Consider the following 16221-nt stretch of genomic DNA (forward strand, 5'->3'; position numbering starts at 1 on the left):
GGTAATATTTGTAATTTTTTACAAAAATGTTTTTTTTTTCATTTAAGACATGTTTTATTTCATGTGTAAACATGAAAGGTTATGAATAATGTAAACATGAAAGGTTATAATATTATGTTGAAGAAGATATCATAAAATTAATGTTTTACTGAGCATAATTTTTCTGTTATGATTTTTTTTGTTGCCTTTCATCTTAAGGTAGCTTACTTTCCGATATTAATTTATTAACATTAATGATGCCATCCAGGATTGATCATGAAACGACTAATATAGTAAATTGTAAAGATTTATTAGCCATAACAAAATTATAAATCTCGAAATTTAAAATTAGGATAAAAATAACGCAAAAAAAACTTGTTGAAAGCTTCATATATTCCATTGAAAGATGAATGCCTTTCTTGCTTTTTCTTATATTACTTGGATTTCCGCAAGAGCTTGTGCTTGTGGGTGCGTTTGATACAATAAACATTAATATAGTACATAAGAACATGTATGACAGTACATGAGTGATAGTGCAGTAGCGAGTGATAGTGTTTCCATTAAAAAAATGGAATTTGAGTTAAGAAATTACCAATAGCTTTGGAATTATATTCTTTGTCATAAACTGTCCTTGTCTAGGCTGCCCCTTTCTTCCCTGCATTCTTTTTATATTAAGGTTGAAAATGTGGTTGAACATTCAGGCCAGAATTTTCTACACCACAAAACGTATACCATGAAGGGATTATTAGTGATATTTTTATGTTTTTTGAGGTATTCTCTACAGGTAAGAGCCCGTAATTATTTTGATAGTAATCGAATTATTTTACAATTCCAAAACAACGATATTTTCATGCAATGTGCTTGCTATCATGCAGCATACCATCATTTGTCGTTATTATATTTTAATAAATTATTTTATATGTATTTACATGTAAATTTACTTACTAATTACTTTAACTTACATTATTAGTCTACAAAAAATATGCAATTTTTTATAAAAAATATTTTTATTTAAATAACGTGATGGAATCCGTTTATGAATTTTTTTTAGTCGTGTTATGTCTGCTAATAAAATTTCACTTACTTATAGTTTATGCTGCATTGACTATTTAAAGTAAGTTGAATCCCTCCTAGCCGAATTTCTGTCACGGCGGCAAATCTCAGCGGAGATTAGCCAGGTACGCAGGAGATATTATAGTGCACAATTTGTACGCAATACATAGGTGCACTATCTGTTCCGTTACTCTCATACTCCGGTGAGACGGCAATCCGACAACAATGGGGAGAGATCAGGCGCAAGACCAAAGTCTTTACGTACTTTCTAAGACATGGGGGTATCACATGATTAACTTATTACTAATTACATACATAACATCACGCATTTATCCCCGAATAGGTATGCAGAGGCGCAACTAGGGCACCCACTTTTCGCCAAGTAAGTTCCGTCCCATGATGTGATAGGGGGCGAGCCTATCGCCATATCGGGCACAAATTCCAGACTCCGGGCTGATATTGAGCAGAAAAAAAATTAATAAAAAATTACTAATTAATAAGATGTAAAAACACATTCGTAATTATTTTTGACGACGCGGCATTTCGAACCTAGAACGTCAGCGCGGTAGTCGTACTCGTACCGCTTCCGCACTACAATTACGCCAACGAGGCAGTCAATAATAAAAATAAGATAACAAAACTATTGATGGCCTACTTAATTTTAAAATTGTCGTAAAATCATTGATTGAAAAAATATAAAGATAAACCTTAGATTCAATTGCAAAATATCACTATACATTAAAAATTTTATTAATAATAGGAATTTCAAGGGACATTTTTCCGTCTACGGGGGCAAATACGTATTTTTGCTAATAGGAGTGTTCTCATCGAAGAAAAGCTGTGATTTGTGTAAAAAGAGCATTTATGGCGCTTTTATCTGTAGGGCTATCAAAGCTATCCTCCGATTAAAAAGACGGATTTGCCCTCGTAGACGGATAAGCCCCCCTGACCTTCACAAACAAACGTAGTGGGTGGTAATGTTAGAAACGGGATATCTTCGTTCACACTTTTTTCACCTTATTTGACATCTAGATTCTTTCATATTAATTAAAAGTCGATCAATATTACCAAAATTTATGGTACATATACATATTTTAACTATTTACTATTATGATTATCTAAAATTAATAGTAAGACGCGTGTGTGTTTATTTTGGCTGGAATGGAGATTTTGGGGAATTTTTAAATTACTATATTCGAATGTTGCCGATTTTTGTACGTTAATTTCTTTGCCACCTGCAATCATTATAACTGTGATGATAATTATATATACTTATTATGCGATGTCTACGAATATTATATTCATTTATTTACTTTATCAGAAATGTACACCAGAAGACGATCACTACGTAGCGGCCGTCGTCGAGTTCCCGATAAGTACAAATGTCACGAACAATCTAAAGCAATACGTAAATATTATTAAAAAAGCAGCTAAAAAGGTAATGTTATTTATTGTGTTTCATAATTTATTTAGCTGTATCATTCGATACTAAAAGAATGTATTAAATAGGGTACGTCTGGATACAGAAAACTATGAGAATATTTTTCATGGAATGATAATAGCTCTGTTTTTAAAATATACTGTCGCACTGCTAGGCATGGGCCTCAACGTTTACCTACCACGCTGACTTAGTGCGCGTGGACAGACTTCAAATACCTTCGAAATTCTTATGAAAAACTCAACATGTTTCATCAGAAACCTGGTGAGAAGACAACAATAAAACACAAACAGGGTTTCATGTACTTACCTACATATGTATTAACTTAATATTTAGCTCTTTTTCCACAGTCGAAACCATTTTGTGACATTTTCGTCATCTAAAGTAAACGCTTTTTAGTTTATGTTAACGAAGGAAAGATTGAAAAGATCATAAGAGTTAGGCGTACTTTTTTTATTTAGTTTTTTTTTTATGCTGGCTGTACTTAAGTATTTTCTTTACAGAATGCTGACATCATTGTATTCCCAGAGAGGACTCTGACTGGTGTCTACGTATCAGTGTCTATACCTATATATGGGCTACTAAAGAAATATCCTATTCCAGCGGCACATCCAGATAAATATGACAATGTATGGTTTGCAAATAAATATGGACACAGATTTCATTTTTGACTATTGTCACTTTAATAGATAGACAGGCCTTTAAAATATGAGGGGCCCTCTGAAAAGTTGTTGTGGTACTCTATTTCTTCCGTCGAAACTGTGCTAGTGTGTAATAACTAGACATTCTTACACTTAATAATTTACTGGTGTTAGGATATATTTCATATCGGCCCGGATAGCAAACGCCGTACATAGGGTGTTAACACCCGCTATAGTGGTCCACGCAATTGTGTCGCGTTAGGGGATCAGCATACATATATTCGATTCCAACAGGCCGGCATAATTATGTCGACTACCGAAGGGTAATCTCTTGTCAGTCGACATTCTATTCGATCTCACTCCACTTACCATCGAACAGGGGTCGCTTTCCCGTGCACATATAAAAATAATATTTTAGCATCAGGATGACGAGAGCAGTCCATTGCTTCAGAACGTTTTGTTATTCAAAGTTCTGTTCCGTTACTTACCATTAGACAAGCACATGCTTTAGTCATTCACTTCTATAATAATCCTTAGATACCATAGCGCCTGTAAAATAATGTAATTCCATGTTTAAGATCCTAGTGAAGTTGTCGTCAGCAGCTAAAAAAAACGGAATCTATGTGGTGGCAAATGTGAAAGAAGTTTTAGACTGTACGCAACCGCAACAAGGTGAACAATGTCCTGGAAAAAGGAAGTACTTCTATAGCACCAACATAGTGTTTGATAGAAAAGGAGCCCTTTTTGTCAGGTGATTATCTATAAGCCATTTTTTGCAGGCAAACACGCCTTGTCGCTACCACCGATATTTACTATACCGATACTACCAGTAGGCGAGCCTTTAGCACTCAAAAGTAATGTTGCTCCCTATCAGTGAAGAACTTTCTAATATAGGTTTAGTACTCCCTGAGATTAGCGCGTTCAAACAAACAAACTCTTCAGCTTTATATATTTGTGTAGATGGAATTATATTTTTTTTTCGCAGGTACCGCAAAATCGAGATATTCGGTGAGCCATTCTTTACAAGCTACAGAGGAAAAGATAACATGGCAATTTTCGACACTGACTTTGGCGTTAAATTTGCGAACTTCATTGAACTAGACATCATTTTCCAAGTGCCGCAAATGAAGTGGATAGCTGAACGAAAAGTGACCGATGTTGTTTACCCAGCGTTGTGGTACTCTGAACAGCCATATCTTAACGGTGAGCGTCATTTTTAAGACATACAAGGAAAGTTATTAGTAATAATGTAATGTTTTAGATTATTATGCTTAATAGGCCGCGGCAAATGTTCCTCCTCAGTGCATGGGCGTGTATTCGGTGTGGAGATCGAACGTTTAGCCCTCGGTCTCCATGGTCTTGGAATTGTCCCCTGGACGACGACAGTACCTTAGGTTACGTGTGATATCATGATAGTATTTCACGTGGTGGATTCGAAAGATTAACATGGTAACATTGCAAATACGAAGATGAACAAAAAGCTACAAATCACTATTTCGACAATCTTTTTTTACCAGTAATAAGGAATTTAGGAATTTTTAAGGATGGACAGTAAATTTTTATTATCAATACATAATGCGTGATTTTTTGAACGCATAATATTTTATCAATTAGATCGATTGATAAAAGGAAAATGTCTCCTATATCAATGATTATGACAATTAATTTTCAGAAAGTCCATTTCAGACACACACTGTCTTAATTATTAATTTGGCTTAGACGACTTAATGATAAAAAAAAAACTTGAAGAAAAAACCTTTTTTGTTGTAGCTGCTCAAGTACAGACAACCATTTCGTATGGTTTAAACTTGAACCTGCTAGCAGCGGGCGCAAACGCTTGGGAGGATAAGGGCGCTGGAGGTAAGATGTCTATTATATCCGTGATGTATCATGAATTATAAAAAGAGAAGAAAAAAGTACCCAAGTTAAGGTATCTCTACTCATCGCCAGCAGTAGTTATTTTTTAACTGTGGTAAAAATCTATATACAGGGTGGTGACAACATAACGACATTAAATGAAACCACATACCGAGTATCACGTTAGTAGTACGTATCCCAAAAATTATGAAATTACAATCAATGGTTTAGCAGCAGGAATTATTTTTTTCTTTAACGATTTTAGAACATGATGTAGTACATACATTACGATTTTGCCACGCAAGTTCATTGGGTCATTCACCTCAAAACAATTTCATTTTCCTACATGCGTAATACAACTAAATACAATCTGCTACTCGCTACTCATAAATAATATTACAATATTTTATTGTATTGCTGGTTGTGTTTAGACCTAATCACCATAATGAGAATATTATTATTATTAGCAAAGAAAGACTGCCGAGGCGCACCACTCGTTTTGTAAGCTGGTAAGATAGCTACGTTGTCAATTCGACATTTTTGTCTAAACATGTAGGTAAGTGTAGGCAAAAATACCAGATGTAAGAGAAGCGCTACCGAAAACGAAGACAGCGCGATCGAATGATTACTACTTTACTCAAATTTTCTTAAATTTCTATACAGCGTTACGTATGAATAGATAAACTAAACTATTAATTAGAAATAAAATTCAATATTATTAAAAAAATATCATAATGTAAGTTGTAAGACGCACATCAGCTGATGCTGCTGTGCGGGCGCAGCGCGGCGCGGCGGCCGACTCTTTGTCGGCATTTCTTTTGTAGTTCGTACGCGTGTGTATAAGTTTCGATTAAATGTTCAAGTGTTTACATGAAATGTGAGCCTAGTGACCATGACCACCATTTTTTAGATTACGTTCATGAATGAAACTTTACGCCCAAAAGGGACCGCCAAATAAGTACGTACGTACGCGTCTTACGTGCAGTGCCTACAGGTCAGATGAGGTTAATAAACAATATTATAAAGGCTGGTGTGTTTAATTTAGATTATTTTCGCATTTAGTTTGTTTGAAAAATTAGATTCTTGTAGTTTTGCGTAATAACTTTTTTGATAATTTTAGAGTGTTTTGATCAACTGGTGGGGTTCGTGTTTTCATTTAATGTCGTTATGTCGTCACCACTCTGTATATAAAACTGAATCCCTATGGACTAACTGGACCGATTTCAACAATTTTTTTGTTGTTGTGTTTGTTATTGTCAGACGAAGGTTTTTATAAAAGAAAAAGAATTTAAAAAATTGCGCGAAAAATTAGGAAATTTAAGAAAACTTAACGACAATATTAATTTTACATAACTGTCCGTGGTTTGAAATAACTGTCAGCGATCGACAGAATGCGCGCGTGCATACATAGTTAAGACAGCACGTCTGTCGGGTCAGCTAATCCCTGAAATTTTTTTAATTTATGGTCAACATTTTATGGTCTGTGGATATCTCACCAGTCTCAGGACTCTCTTGTTCATTTGTTGAAACAACTCATTTTGCAGGCTCTGGAATATTTTCGGGCAAGGCCGGCGCATTAACCAGTGTCGTAAGGAAAGTGACGTCATATCGTTTGCTAGTTGCTCAAGTGCCTAAAATACCCGGTGATGTAAGTTTCGCACCTATATACAAATATTTTGGTATTTATTGGGAAAAGAAGGATAGGTATTTACCCAATACTTTAATGTGATATATTTGAGGTTTGAAATAAATATCTTGTCAATATAGTACGATCGCTGTTTCAATCGGCTTGAAGTTAATCACGAGTGACAAAGCTGTTTTTACTGAGGACTAGTGGATGACGACAGAGTGAGTGGGTGTTATGACTAATTTCAAACCGGGCATGACAGCGTACTGTATACCTTGGCCCTTATTCTGTATGATAGTGTAAACGCGTAACGCGGCCGTGTCATGTTATCTTCGAGAAATGTGTGTGGAATGGTATTCTGTATGCCAAATTTCTATAGTCCTAAACATGATGCGTTGTGTTACGTGCTTGTTACACACTGTCAAAATAACGTGCGGGATAGAGAATAAGGCCCCTTATCTTGATTGTATATTCTTGTTCAATGAGACGTCAACGTCTAGACTCAAGTCTATCAACGTTGTCAGAATTACATCGGTGTGTCTTTCTGTATATACCTACGCATTATATTATTAGATTATAATGTAAGTTGCAAGTGTTCTGGTCAAGTGCTGTAAAGTTTCATTAAATTTATCAATTAATAAATTATAGTGTATAATGCTGGCGCCCGAATGCGGTTTTTTACACATTCATCCACTTGTATTCAACTGTATTGAATGTTTCATGAGCGCTTACTTTCTTGTTAACGTAACAGGCTAGGAGTTTTATGATTCAACTACTGATGACTCATTATGTAAATTAAAATCAACGATAATTTATTCGTTATTCATTAGGTGAAGCAGACGTACCCAGGGCCTTTAGAATCAGAACCGTCAGAGTTGGATAGCATGATAACCTTGACTGACACCTCTATCGACACCTTCCTTACCAAGCCCTTGGAGCCAGGGTACCAGGAATTTACGCTGGATTATCAAGATGTGTCTTGTTCCTTCACCGTAAACATTACTCTCGGAAGTGGAGAAGAGGTGAGTGTGAGAAGTATCAGGTATGATAGCATTTCTTATTGGGATAGGTGGACTTATAACACCTATTTTGAGGGTAATGTTAGGTTACAGAGCCGAGCTTATTGCTATTGACTGACAAAGATTCCAGGGTCTGGGCAGTTATTGGGTAAAAAGCCAATATCATTTTACCCAAAGATAAACAAAGCGAGAACCATGAATTTATGATCTATTTCAATTTTTAGCAACGAGAACATATGGATTGGATATACCTAATAATCCCATATTTGTAAGATAAGAAAAAATTAATAAAGGACCTTGTAATATTAAGCCAGCGATATGGTTTATATTATAACACTTTTTACTAAGCGATTGATTTCCAGTATTACAGATACAGAGCGGCAGCATTCAGCGGAGTGAGAAAGCTTGTTGTCGATATCACTGGAGGTGTGAGGACTTGCTCTATCATCTCGTGTACAGATGATGGTATCTATTCGTGTGCTAAGCGGTAAGCAAAGAATATTTAGTTACAAATTTCTAAGAGGTCCATTGAGTCCTCAAAAGTCTAGGGGCCAACAAAGTCGCAGCCAGAACCGTCTTGTGAAATGAGAAGTGAGCGAGACAAACATAGAGGTTATCTGACACAGAGCGGCGCCATCGTACCGTTTCCAGCGCCGCTGGCCACCTAGGCCCTTTTCGTGGTTTGGCTCTTAATTCCTCAAGCATAAGTAGTTTGTGTATGAAAAGGGCTATGCAAATGGTATATTCGCACGTTTTAATGTTGTATAAACGCGCCGCCTCTGTGCGTTTTAATACGCACCATTGTGTGTAAAACACAGTTTCCGAATGTATCTCATTTGTTCCGTGTTTCGGTTACGTTTGAAGTGCGTTTATGAATAAAGTAAAAAGATGTGAGTATATAAGAATGGAAAGTTAGTGTGATGCATGAAATGGTATGTACAGTGCGTGTACGAGATAAAAGAGAGAAGAGTGAAGAACAAGTTTGGAATCGGCTAGAACGACAGATAAAAGACGACGATAGGAAAAATAATAAGTGACATTTATAATGACAAATTAAATATTTATTTCGTACCTATGCCATCAATAGTTATTTCATGTTTAGGAAGCAAAAGTGAAAAAAAAAAATATTTTTTTTTACTTTAGTATTTATTAATTTCATTGCTATTTCTCACATAGCAATGAAATTGCTGAAAACTGGCCATTATGTTAAGGAACAGAAATATGAAAAAAATATCCACTCAAATAACAATGAAATACCTATACTGACCATTCGTTACTGTGCATACTTACTTCCTTCTTATCTCTCTGTCACATGAAAGAAAAAAAAGGGATTTATATAAAAGTGGCAAAAATTGTACCTCAGTTAACTAGAAAGTTATCTTATATTCTCTTTTTAGTTTCCCGACGTATTCCGAAGACTCGATCGCGGAGTTCAGCGAATTAAAAATAGTCGGCACAGTGCCTACACCCGGCAAGTATCCAACGACACATGCAGAAGACGGCACATTCCACATCACATCCCTGAAGACTTCGCACACAGCCCTACAAGCCGACGACGTGGACTACAAGCAACAAGTCCAAGGCAGTCAATCAGTATACACGATGTCACTGAAGAATTTAGAAAGTCAGTTGTACACGTTCGGATTTTATGGAAGGAAATTTACAGATGATGGGAAGCCGGTGACTTCGACTTTAGCTGAAAACATAGTGACGAAAACGAACATGGTTTGTACTTTAGCAAATAAAATTACATCTGTATAATTTAGGGATTCAAAATTCAATCCAAGCCACGCCTATTTTTTTGGAAAGGAAAACTAAAATTGTTTTGTTATTGAAAAAACTCATGAATATTTACATTAGGAGAGGTCTCATCGATCAATACAAGTATGGACTTACTTAAAATGTGAGCGTCAGGATCAAAATTTTATTTTGATAAATTCAGCAATCGATCCAAATATACAGATAATGATTGTTTATTCATTTTGTTCATTACATGATGTAGGCAGGCATAGAATGTAACATTACCTATGCCAACCAACATTTAATTTTAACAAGCGGAATCTACATACATATTTCCACTCCTGTCATAATTGCTATTCTAAAATATATTGCGTGTTGTTTAATTTTGAAATAAGTGCAACAGACAGAACCACTTATAATATATTGAATTAAATAAACCACTGTTAACTCAGAAGTCGTGAAGCAATGTCATAATAATAGAAAATTAACATGCATGAAATAATTGATTTCATTTTTATTGCAGTGGGAAGAGTGAGATATGTTAAAAATGCACTCGTCATGTTCCGAGGATAGATGAACGAGATTTATTTATACGCAAGAACTAATTAACTTCGGCTAAGGAATATGTTGGGTACTTTTATATTTCTGTAAATTACTTAACTAATAAATATATGAAACAAAAGTATCTCTGAGTTTTAAAATGAAGACATTTTACCTTTTTTTTAATACTACAGCTACGGCACCTACTGCACCTGACGGTTAGTGGAGTGGGGTCCAATAGAATGTCGACGGACGAGAGTTGATCCCTCGGCAGTCGACACAATTATGCCGGCCTTTTGGAACCGGATATATACAGGCTGATCCCGGAATGCGAGTCACTTCCGTGGGTCGCTATGGCGGGTTGTAACATCTTGTGTATGGTGGTCGCTATCCGGGTTGATGTAAAGTTTTAAGATTATAATTTGAATAATTTATTTTCGACCATATTGCAAGGACGATTGGGCTTGATTTTAATAGCCGACTGTTACAGGTAATACATATTTATCCCATGAGGATACTATCGCTGGGAAATCGTATTAAAATCCACATAAAACATGTTTGGGTAATCATTAAAATAATTTTATTAATGTCAAAGTTAATGAAGTTGTTAGGACTTCGAATGTTCGTTAAAAGTATATTCAGAAATGAAAAAAGTAAAAAATGTAATTTGGTACACTGATAGTTCACAATATCTTGGGCTAACTCATTTAATGAAACCTTTAGTTGAATGTCTGCATAATATAGTGTTACGCTCTGCTATCCTAGGCGATGACATCGGGCGTTTCCGGAAGTATTCGGCTGCGCGGGCAGGCAGGCAGAAGAGAAAATGTCACGCGGCGATTATTCTATTATACTTTTTGGTTGTACGTAGATGTCTAAAATTGTATTCTGTAATTATTTTTGTTAATATAATGTTTAATACTGTAAAAAGAGCGTTTAACATTAAGGTGGTAGCTCAAGGTCCATTTTCATACATTTTGTTTCGGCTTTAATCTGGGTAACTAAACAAGTATTGGCAAGTAAAGAATTTAAATTCACGTCTAGTTAGTGATTAGTTCTCGCAGTTGTAAGAAAAATGTAAAAATAATTAATAATCATGGATATTTCGGCCTTTAAAATTAAATAAGACGAAATTTTAAAGGCAGAAATATCCATGATTATTAATTATTTTTACAATTTTCTATCAACTTCGAGAACTAATCACTAACTAGACGTGAATTTAAATTCTTTACTTGCCAATACTTGTTTAGTTACCCAGATTAAAGCCGAAACAAAATGTATGAAAATGGACCTTGAGCTACCACCTTAAGCTACTTTTGAACTCAGAAAAACTATAAGACTTTTCATAATTGATTTAGTAGTTTTTGAAACTAGCGCGGTCAAACGAACAAACTTCGGCTTTATGTATTATTATTAATTCTGGTTATGAGCACCTAATTCCTTTTATATGCTGCGTCTGCCGATAAAGTGCAATAGGGTCCAGATAGCGTTGACTAACAATAGATAATTACCCCTTCCCAGTCGAAACAATTATGACGGACTGTTTAACACCGGATATATACAGGCTGGTCCTGAACTGTGTGATTTAGGTATAGCTATTAACTGATAATTGAAAACTCAGCCCTTAGTAACAGATTCGAACAAGAAATAAAATCGTAATTTCGGGTGTAAAGATCACATATCTACATAATATTTATCAAGATAAGTTATCTCTTATCTTGATAAATATAAGAATTATTTGCATGCGAATTATGTCGTGTGCAACTACTTTGTAATATTATCGTTTTATTTTACTTAGCAACCCGTCCTTCGCACGGGCAGCACGCATCTATAACCAGATGACTTCTGGTGTGTGATCGCTACAATACTCTGAAGATTACCTAAATATTTTTTTGAAATGGCGCCAGCTGTTTTGGACTCCAACATACGTTTATTTATATACTTAGTCTGGCCATAAATACTGTTACACTTAATTATAAAAAAAATATTACATTTGAATTTCGAATCTGTCATTTTTATACGATTGTTCATTGTGTTTTCTCATTTTGGCGCCAATACATTGTAAAATATTTTGCGATATTAAAATGGTGTGGGGTGATAAAGAGAACCGAATCGCTGTGATAGCATTACACAAAGTAGGTATGGAGCCAAATGCAATTTTTAAAACTCTCCATACACTTGGTATTAGTAAAATGTTTGTGTACCGGGCTATTAATAGGTACAATGAGACCTCCTCTGTTTGTGACAGAAAAGATCTGGCCGTCCACGTAGTGTTCGTACGAAAAAGGTGGTCAAAGCAGTAAGGGAAAGAATTCGAAGAAATCCTGTCCGAAAGCAAAAGATTTTATCTCGGGAAATGAAGATAGCACCTAGAACCATGTCGCGTATTTTAAAAGATGACTTAGGACTTGCAGCCTATAAGAGACGCACTGGCCATTTCTTAACTGATAATTTAAAGAAGAATAGGGTGGTAAAATCGAAACAACTACTGAAGCGGTACGCAAAGGGAGGTCACAGAAAAATTTTGTTTACGGATGAGAAAATTTTTACAATTGAGCAACATTTTAACAAACAAAATGACCGTATTTATGCTCAAAGCTCTAAGGAAGCTTCCCAATTAGTCGACAGAGTGCAACGTGGACATTATCCGACTTCAGTGATGGTTTGGTGGGGTGTTAGCTATGAAGGAGTGACTGAGCCATATTTTTGTGAAAAAGGTATCAAAACATCGGCACAAGTGTATCAAGATACCATTCTTGAGAAGGTAGTTAAGCCCCTTAACATCACCATGTTCAATAACCAAGTATGGTCCTTCCAGCAAGACTCGGCGCCGGGTCATAAAGCTCGGTCCACGCAGTCTTGGTTGGAATCGAACGTTTCGGACTTCATCAGAGCTGAAGACTGGCCGTCGTCTAGTCCCGACCTTAATCCGCTGGATTATGATTTGTGGTCAGTTTTAGAGAGTACAGCTTGCTCTAAACGCCATGATAATTTGGAGTCCCTAAAACAATCTATACGATTGGCAGTGAAGAATTTTCCCATGGAAAGAGTGCGTGCTTCTATTGATAACTGGCCTCATCGTTTAAAGGACTGTATTGCAGCCAATGGAGACCACTTCGAATAAGCTTTTTATATTTTTAATTGTTTTATATTTATGTATTAAACTGACACACTGTAAAAGTAATAAATGTTATTTGCAGTTAACAATTTTCTTTTTTCTTTATTACAATATTTATGGCAAGACTAGGTATAGACAGATTACCTACATTAACCTACGGCTCTATTCGCTGGGTTGTCTTTGCCTGTTTAAATTTAATTAAATTTAAAAAAAAGTTACCTGTATAAGAGGTAACAAGGAAAGAAGTTTTTAAATCGCTTTAATGTTAAGCAGTTCCAGGCACTGTGCGACCTCTTTAAATAGGCTGTTAGCTATGTTAGCCATTTTATCCAAACTTAACTACTACGTCATGATTCCTTTTCTTTTATCGCGGTTTTTTATATTATAATTGTTTCGCAACGTTTCGAAGACTGTGACTTTCCCGGTCGCGGGGGGAGGGGGGTACTCTAGAGAAATTTATAATATGAAAAGCCGCGATAAAATCCCGAAAAATGTTTTACTTCGCCGTTTAACTCCTACGTTTTAGAAATTCGTTTCGAATTTTTGTCACAGTTACCCGAATTACAAATCCTGTGTGACCTATATGTGGCTAGAATTATTATATATTTTTGGTATGTTTGTTGCTTATCAGTTTTCATGGCGTACGTAGATGCTAAAGATACAATGTAATTAATCATCGGTTTACCTAACTGGTCTCAACAGCCAATAACGTGATGTGCACAACGTATGAGTATGAGTAGGTACAGATAAGCAGTTTATATGCATTCATTCATTATGGACTCCAATAAAGTTTGACAAATAATAATGTAATTTTAAAATTAAAATTATGTTAAATTAATTTAAAAAAGGGGGTATTTTCGACTCATGTAATAGTGATTTATAAAATATATTCGTTTCGACACAGACATTTTTAGAAAAGTGAAAAATTCTTTATTAGAATTCTATTTTCAAGGTATCACCATATTCAACCAAAGAGGCGAATAATTGGCGGTTATTTGTATTAACTTATTTGTGTATATTATACATTTCCTTTTCATGTATAAAATTAAATTAAATTATAATGATTTGCCATTGCGTACAATATTTTTTTAACGATCGATCGAAACTTAAGTGTAGTTGTTAAAAATAATTTAGTTGATATGGCTAAGAAGATTGTATTTTAATTACTCAATTGTATCAATAAAGTACTCTTATCTTATTTATTTGGTACTTATAAAAGTGAAAATTTGGATGTCTGCCTATTTTACAGGAAAATAATAATAATAAGGACACAGAGAATATTTTTTTCACGGGGTATTTTTATGTCAAACATATTGTTACAGACGACAAATAGATTATGTATATATATAAAAATGAACCTGTATTTCCCTTAGACATCGCATCACGTGTGAATGGATAGATCTATTTCGCTAACTCTTTTTTTACTGTGTAATTTTTTTATGAGAGAAAAAATAAGAAAGATGCGCAGAAGATTGGAACGTTTCACAAAACTTTACGACTATTTTTCCTTCGTGCATTTATTGAATATGAAGTAGCAGACAGTTTTTTTTTTTCATAAATATAAAACATACATATGATATACTAGCTTTTGCCCGCGGCTCCGCCCGCGTTATAAAGTTTTTCAGGCTAAAGTTTTCCGTTATAAAAGTAGTAGTTTCCCGGGAGCCTCTCAAACTGTCTCCATACCAAATTTCATCTTAACTCTTGGTCTCTCGTGGCTCGCCGGCGAGCCAAGACAGCTACATGACATTTGCGTGTGTCACGGGATTATAACCTTATATACTACATAATAAGGTTATTTTTCCGTCACACGCGTAGCTGTTTGACAAGTCATGACGGGTTAATACGTTGGGTAGTTTTTGAGTTTAACACGTTCAGGCAGACAGATGCAGCGGGGGACTTTGTTTTACAATATATTTTTTAGAACTTTTTAAGAGGAATAATCCCGTCATACATCATTGTTGCATAACTTTAATCGTTTACGCAGCGCACGCAACGGAAGCTCTTAAAACTAATAATTTTTCCCCGTTTTTGCAACATGTTTCGTTACTGCTCCGCTCCTATTGGTCATAGCGTGATGATATATACCCCATAGTACTCCACGAACAAAGAACTATCCAACACAAAAATATTTTTTCAGTTTGAACCGGTAGTTCCTGACATTAGCCATTACTGCTCCGCTCCTATTAGTCATAGCGTGATGATATATAGCCTATAGCACTACACTAATAAAGAGCTATCCAACACAAAAGAATTTTTCAGTTCGAACCGGTAGTTCCTGAGATTAGTCATTACTGCTTCGCTCCTATTGGTCATAGCGTGATGATATATAGCCTATAGCACTCCACGAACAAAGGGCTATCCAACACAAAAAGAATTTTTCAGTTTGGACCGGTAGTTCCTGAGATTAGCCATTACTGCCCCGCTCCTATTGGGTATAGCGTGATGATATATAGCCTATAGCACTCCACGAACAAAGGGCTATCCAACGCAAAAAGAATTTTTCAATTTGGACTGGTAGTTCCTGAGATTAGCGCGTTCAAACAAACAAACAAACAAACAAACAAACAAACAAACAAACAAACTCTTCAGCTTTATATAATAGTATAGATAATTCTTCTCTGTCTGTTCGTTGAATTCCTCTTAAGCCGTTCGATCAATTTTGATTAAATTTTTATGTTTTCGACTGGGTCACTAGATGGTTTAGAATTGGATGTATTCGGGTTTTAGGATTTTATCACCTTTTTGGACAGGACAATGTATGTACTACGGCACTTAATAATATAATTAGTATTTTATAATATGAAAGTATTATTTATGGACTATAGTGTTTTGTCACATAGCTTTTATAGTTTAAAAATGCTTCTCTTATCATTGCTTTATTAGTAACAGGTGATTACTTAATAGACAATTTATTAAGGTTATCGTTAAAACCTACAATCATCAACCAAATTCTGCAATAAAGATAACATAAAATGTATGGTACTAATACTAGAAACCTTTGGTTTGTGGATTTTCTTGATAATGCTTACAACAGGACCTATTTTATCTAATTATGACTAACTTGAGTCGTATTGCTGACAAATTCTTTATTTTTTATCCCTATTTGGATGCCGAAAATAGAGATTTCGGTTTTCAGAAGTAGCGCAAGAGGGAAACAATGTTATATTCAGTCGTTGAACCTAACCTACATAATATGGTGATAATAC

General features: G+C 35.2%; 1 protein-coding gene across 1 annotated transcript; it reads left to right on the top strand.

Moving 5' to 3' along the window:
* The first annotated feature begins 247 nt into the window (after positions 1-247).
* Positions 248-10039, top strand: LOC115452878 (vanin-like protein 1). Its single transcript, XM_037436920.1, has 11 exons — positions 248-763; positions 2354-2470; positions 2974-3099; positions 3690-3862; positions 4097-4314; positions 4882-4971; positions 6513-6616; positions 7426-7617; positions 7977-8101; positions 9012-9339; positions 9878-10039. Exons 1-11 carry the CDS (start codon positions 713-715, stop codon positions 9887-9889), a joined length of 1536 nt encoding a protein of 511 aa, XP_037292817.1. The 5' UTR covers positions 248-712; the 3' UTR covers positions 9890-10039.
* The last annotated feature ends 6182 nt before the right edge of the window (positions 10040-16221 follow it).

Source organism: Manduca sexta, chromosome 9, assembly GCF_014839805.1.
Source record: "Manduca sexta isolate Smith_Timp_Sample1 chromosome 9, JHU_Msex_v1.0, whole genome shotgun sequence".
Taxonomy (NCBI): Eukaryota; Metazoa; Arthropoda; class Insecta; order Lepidoptera; family Sphingidae; genus Manduca; species Manduca sexta.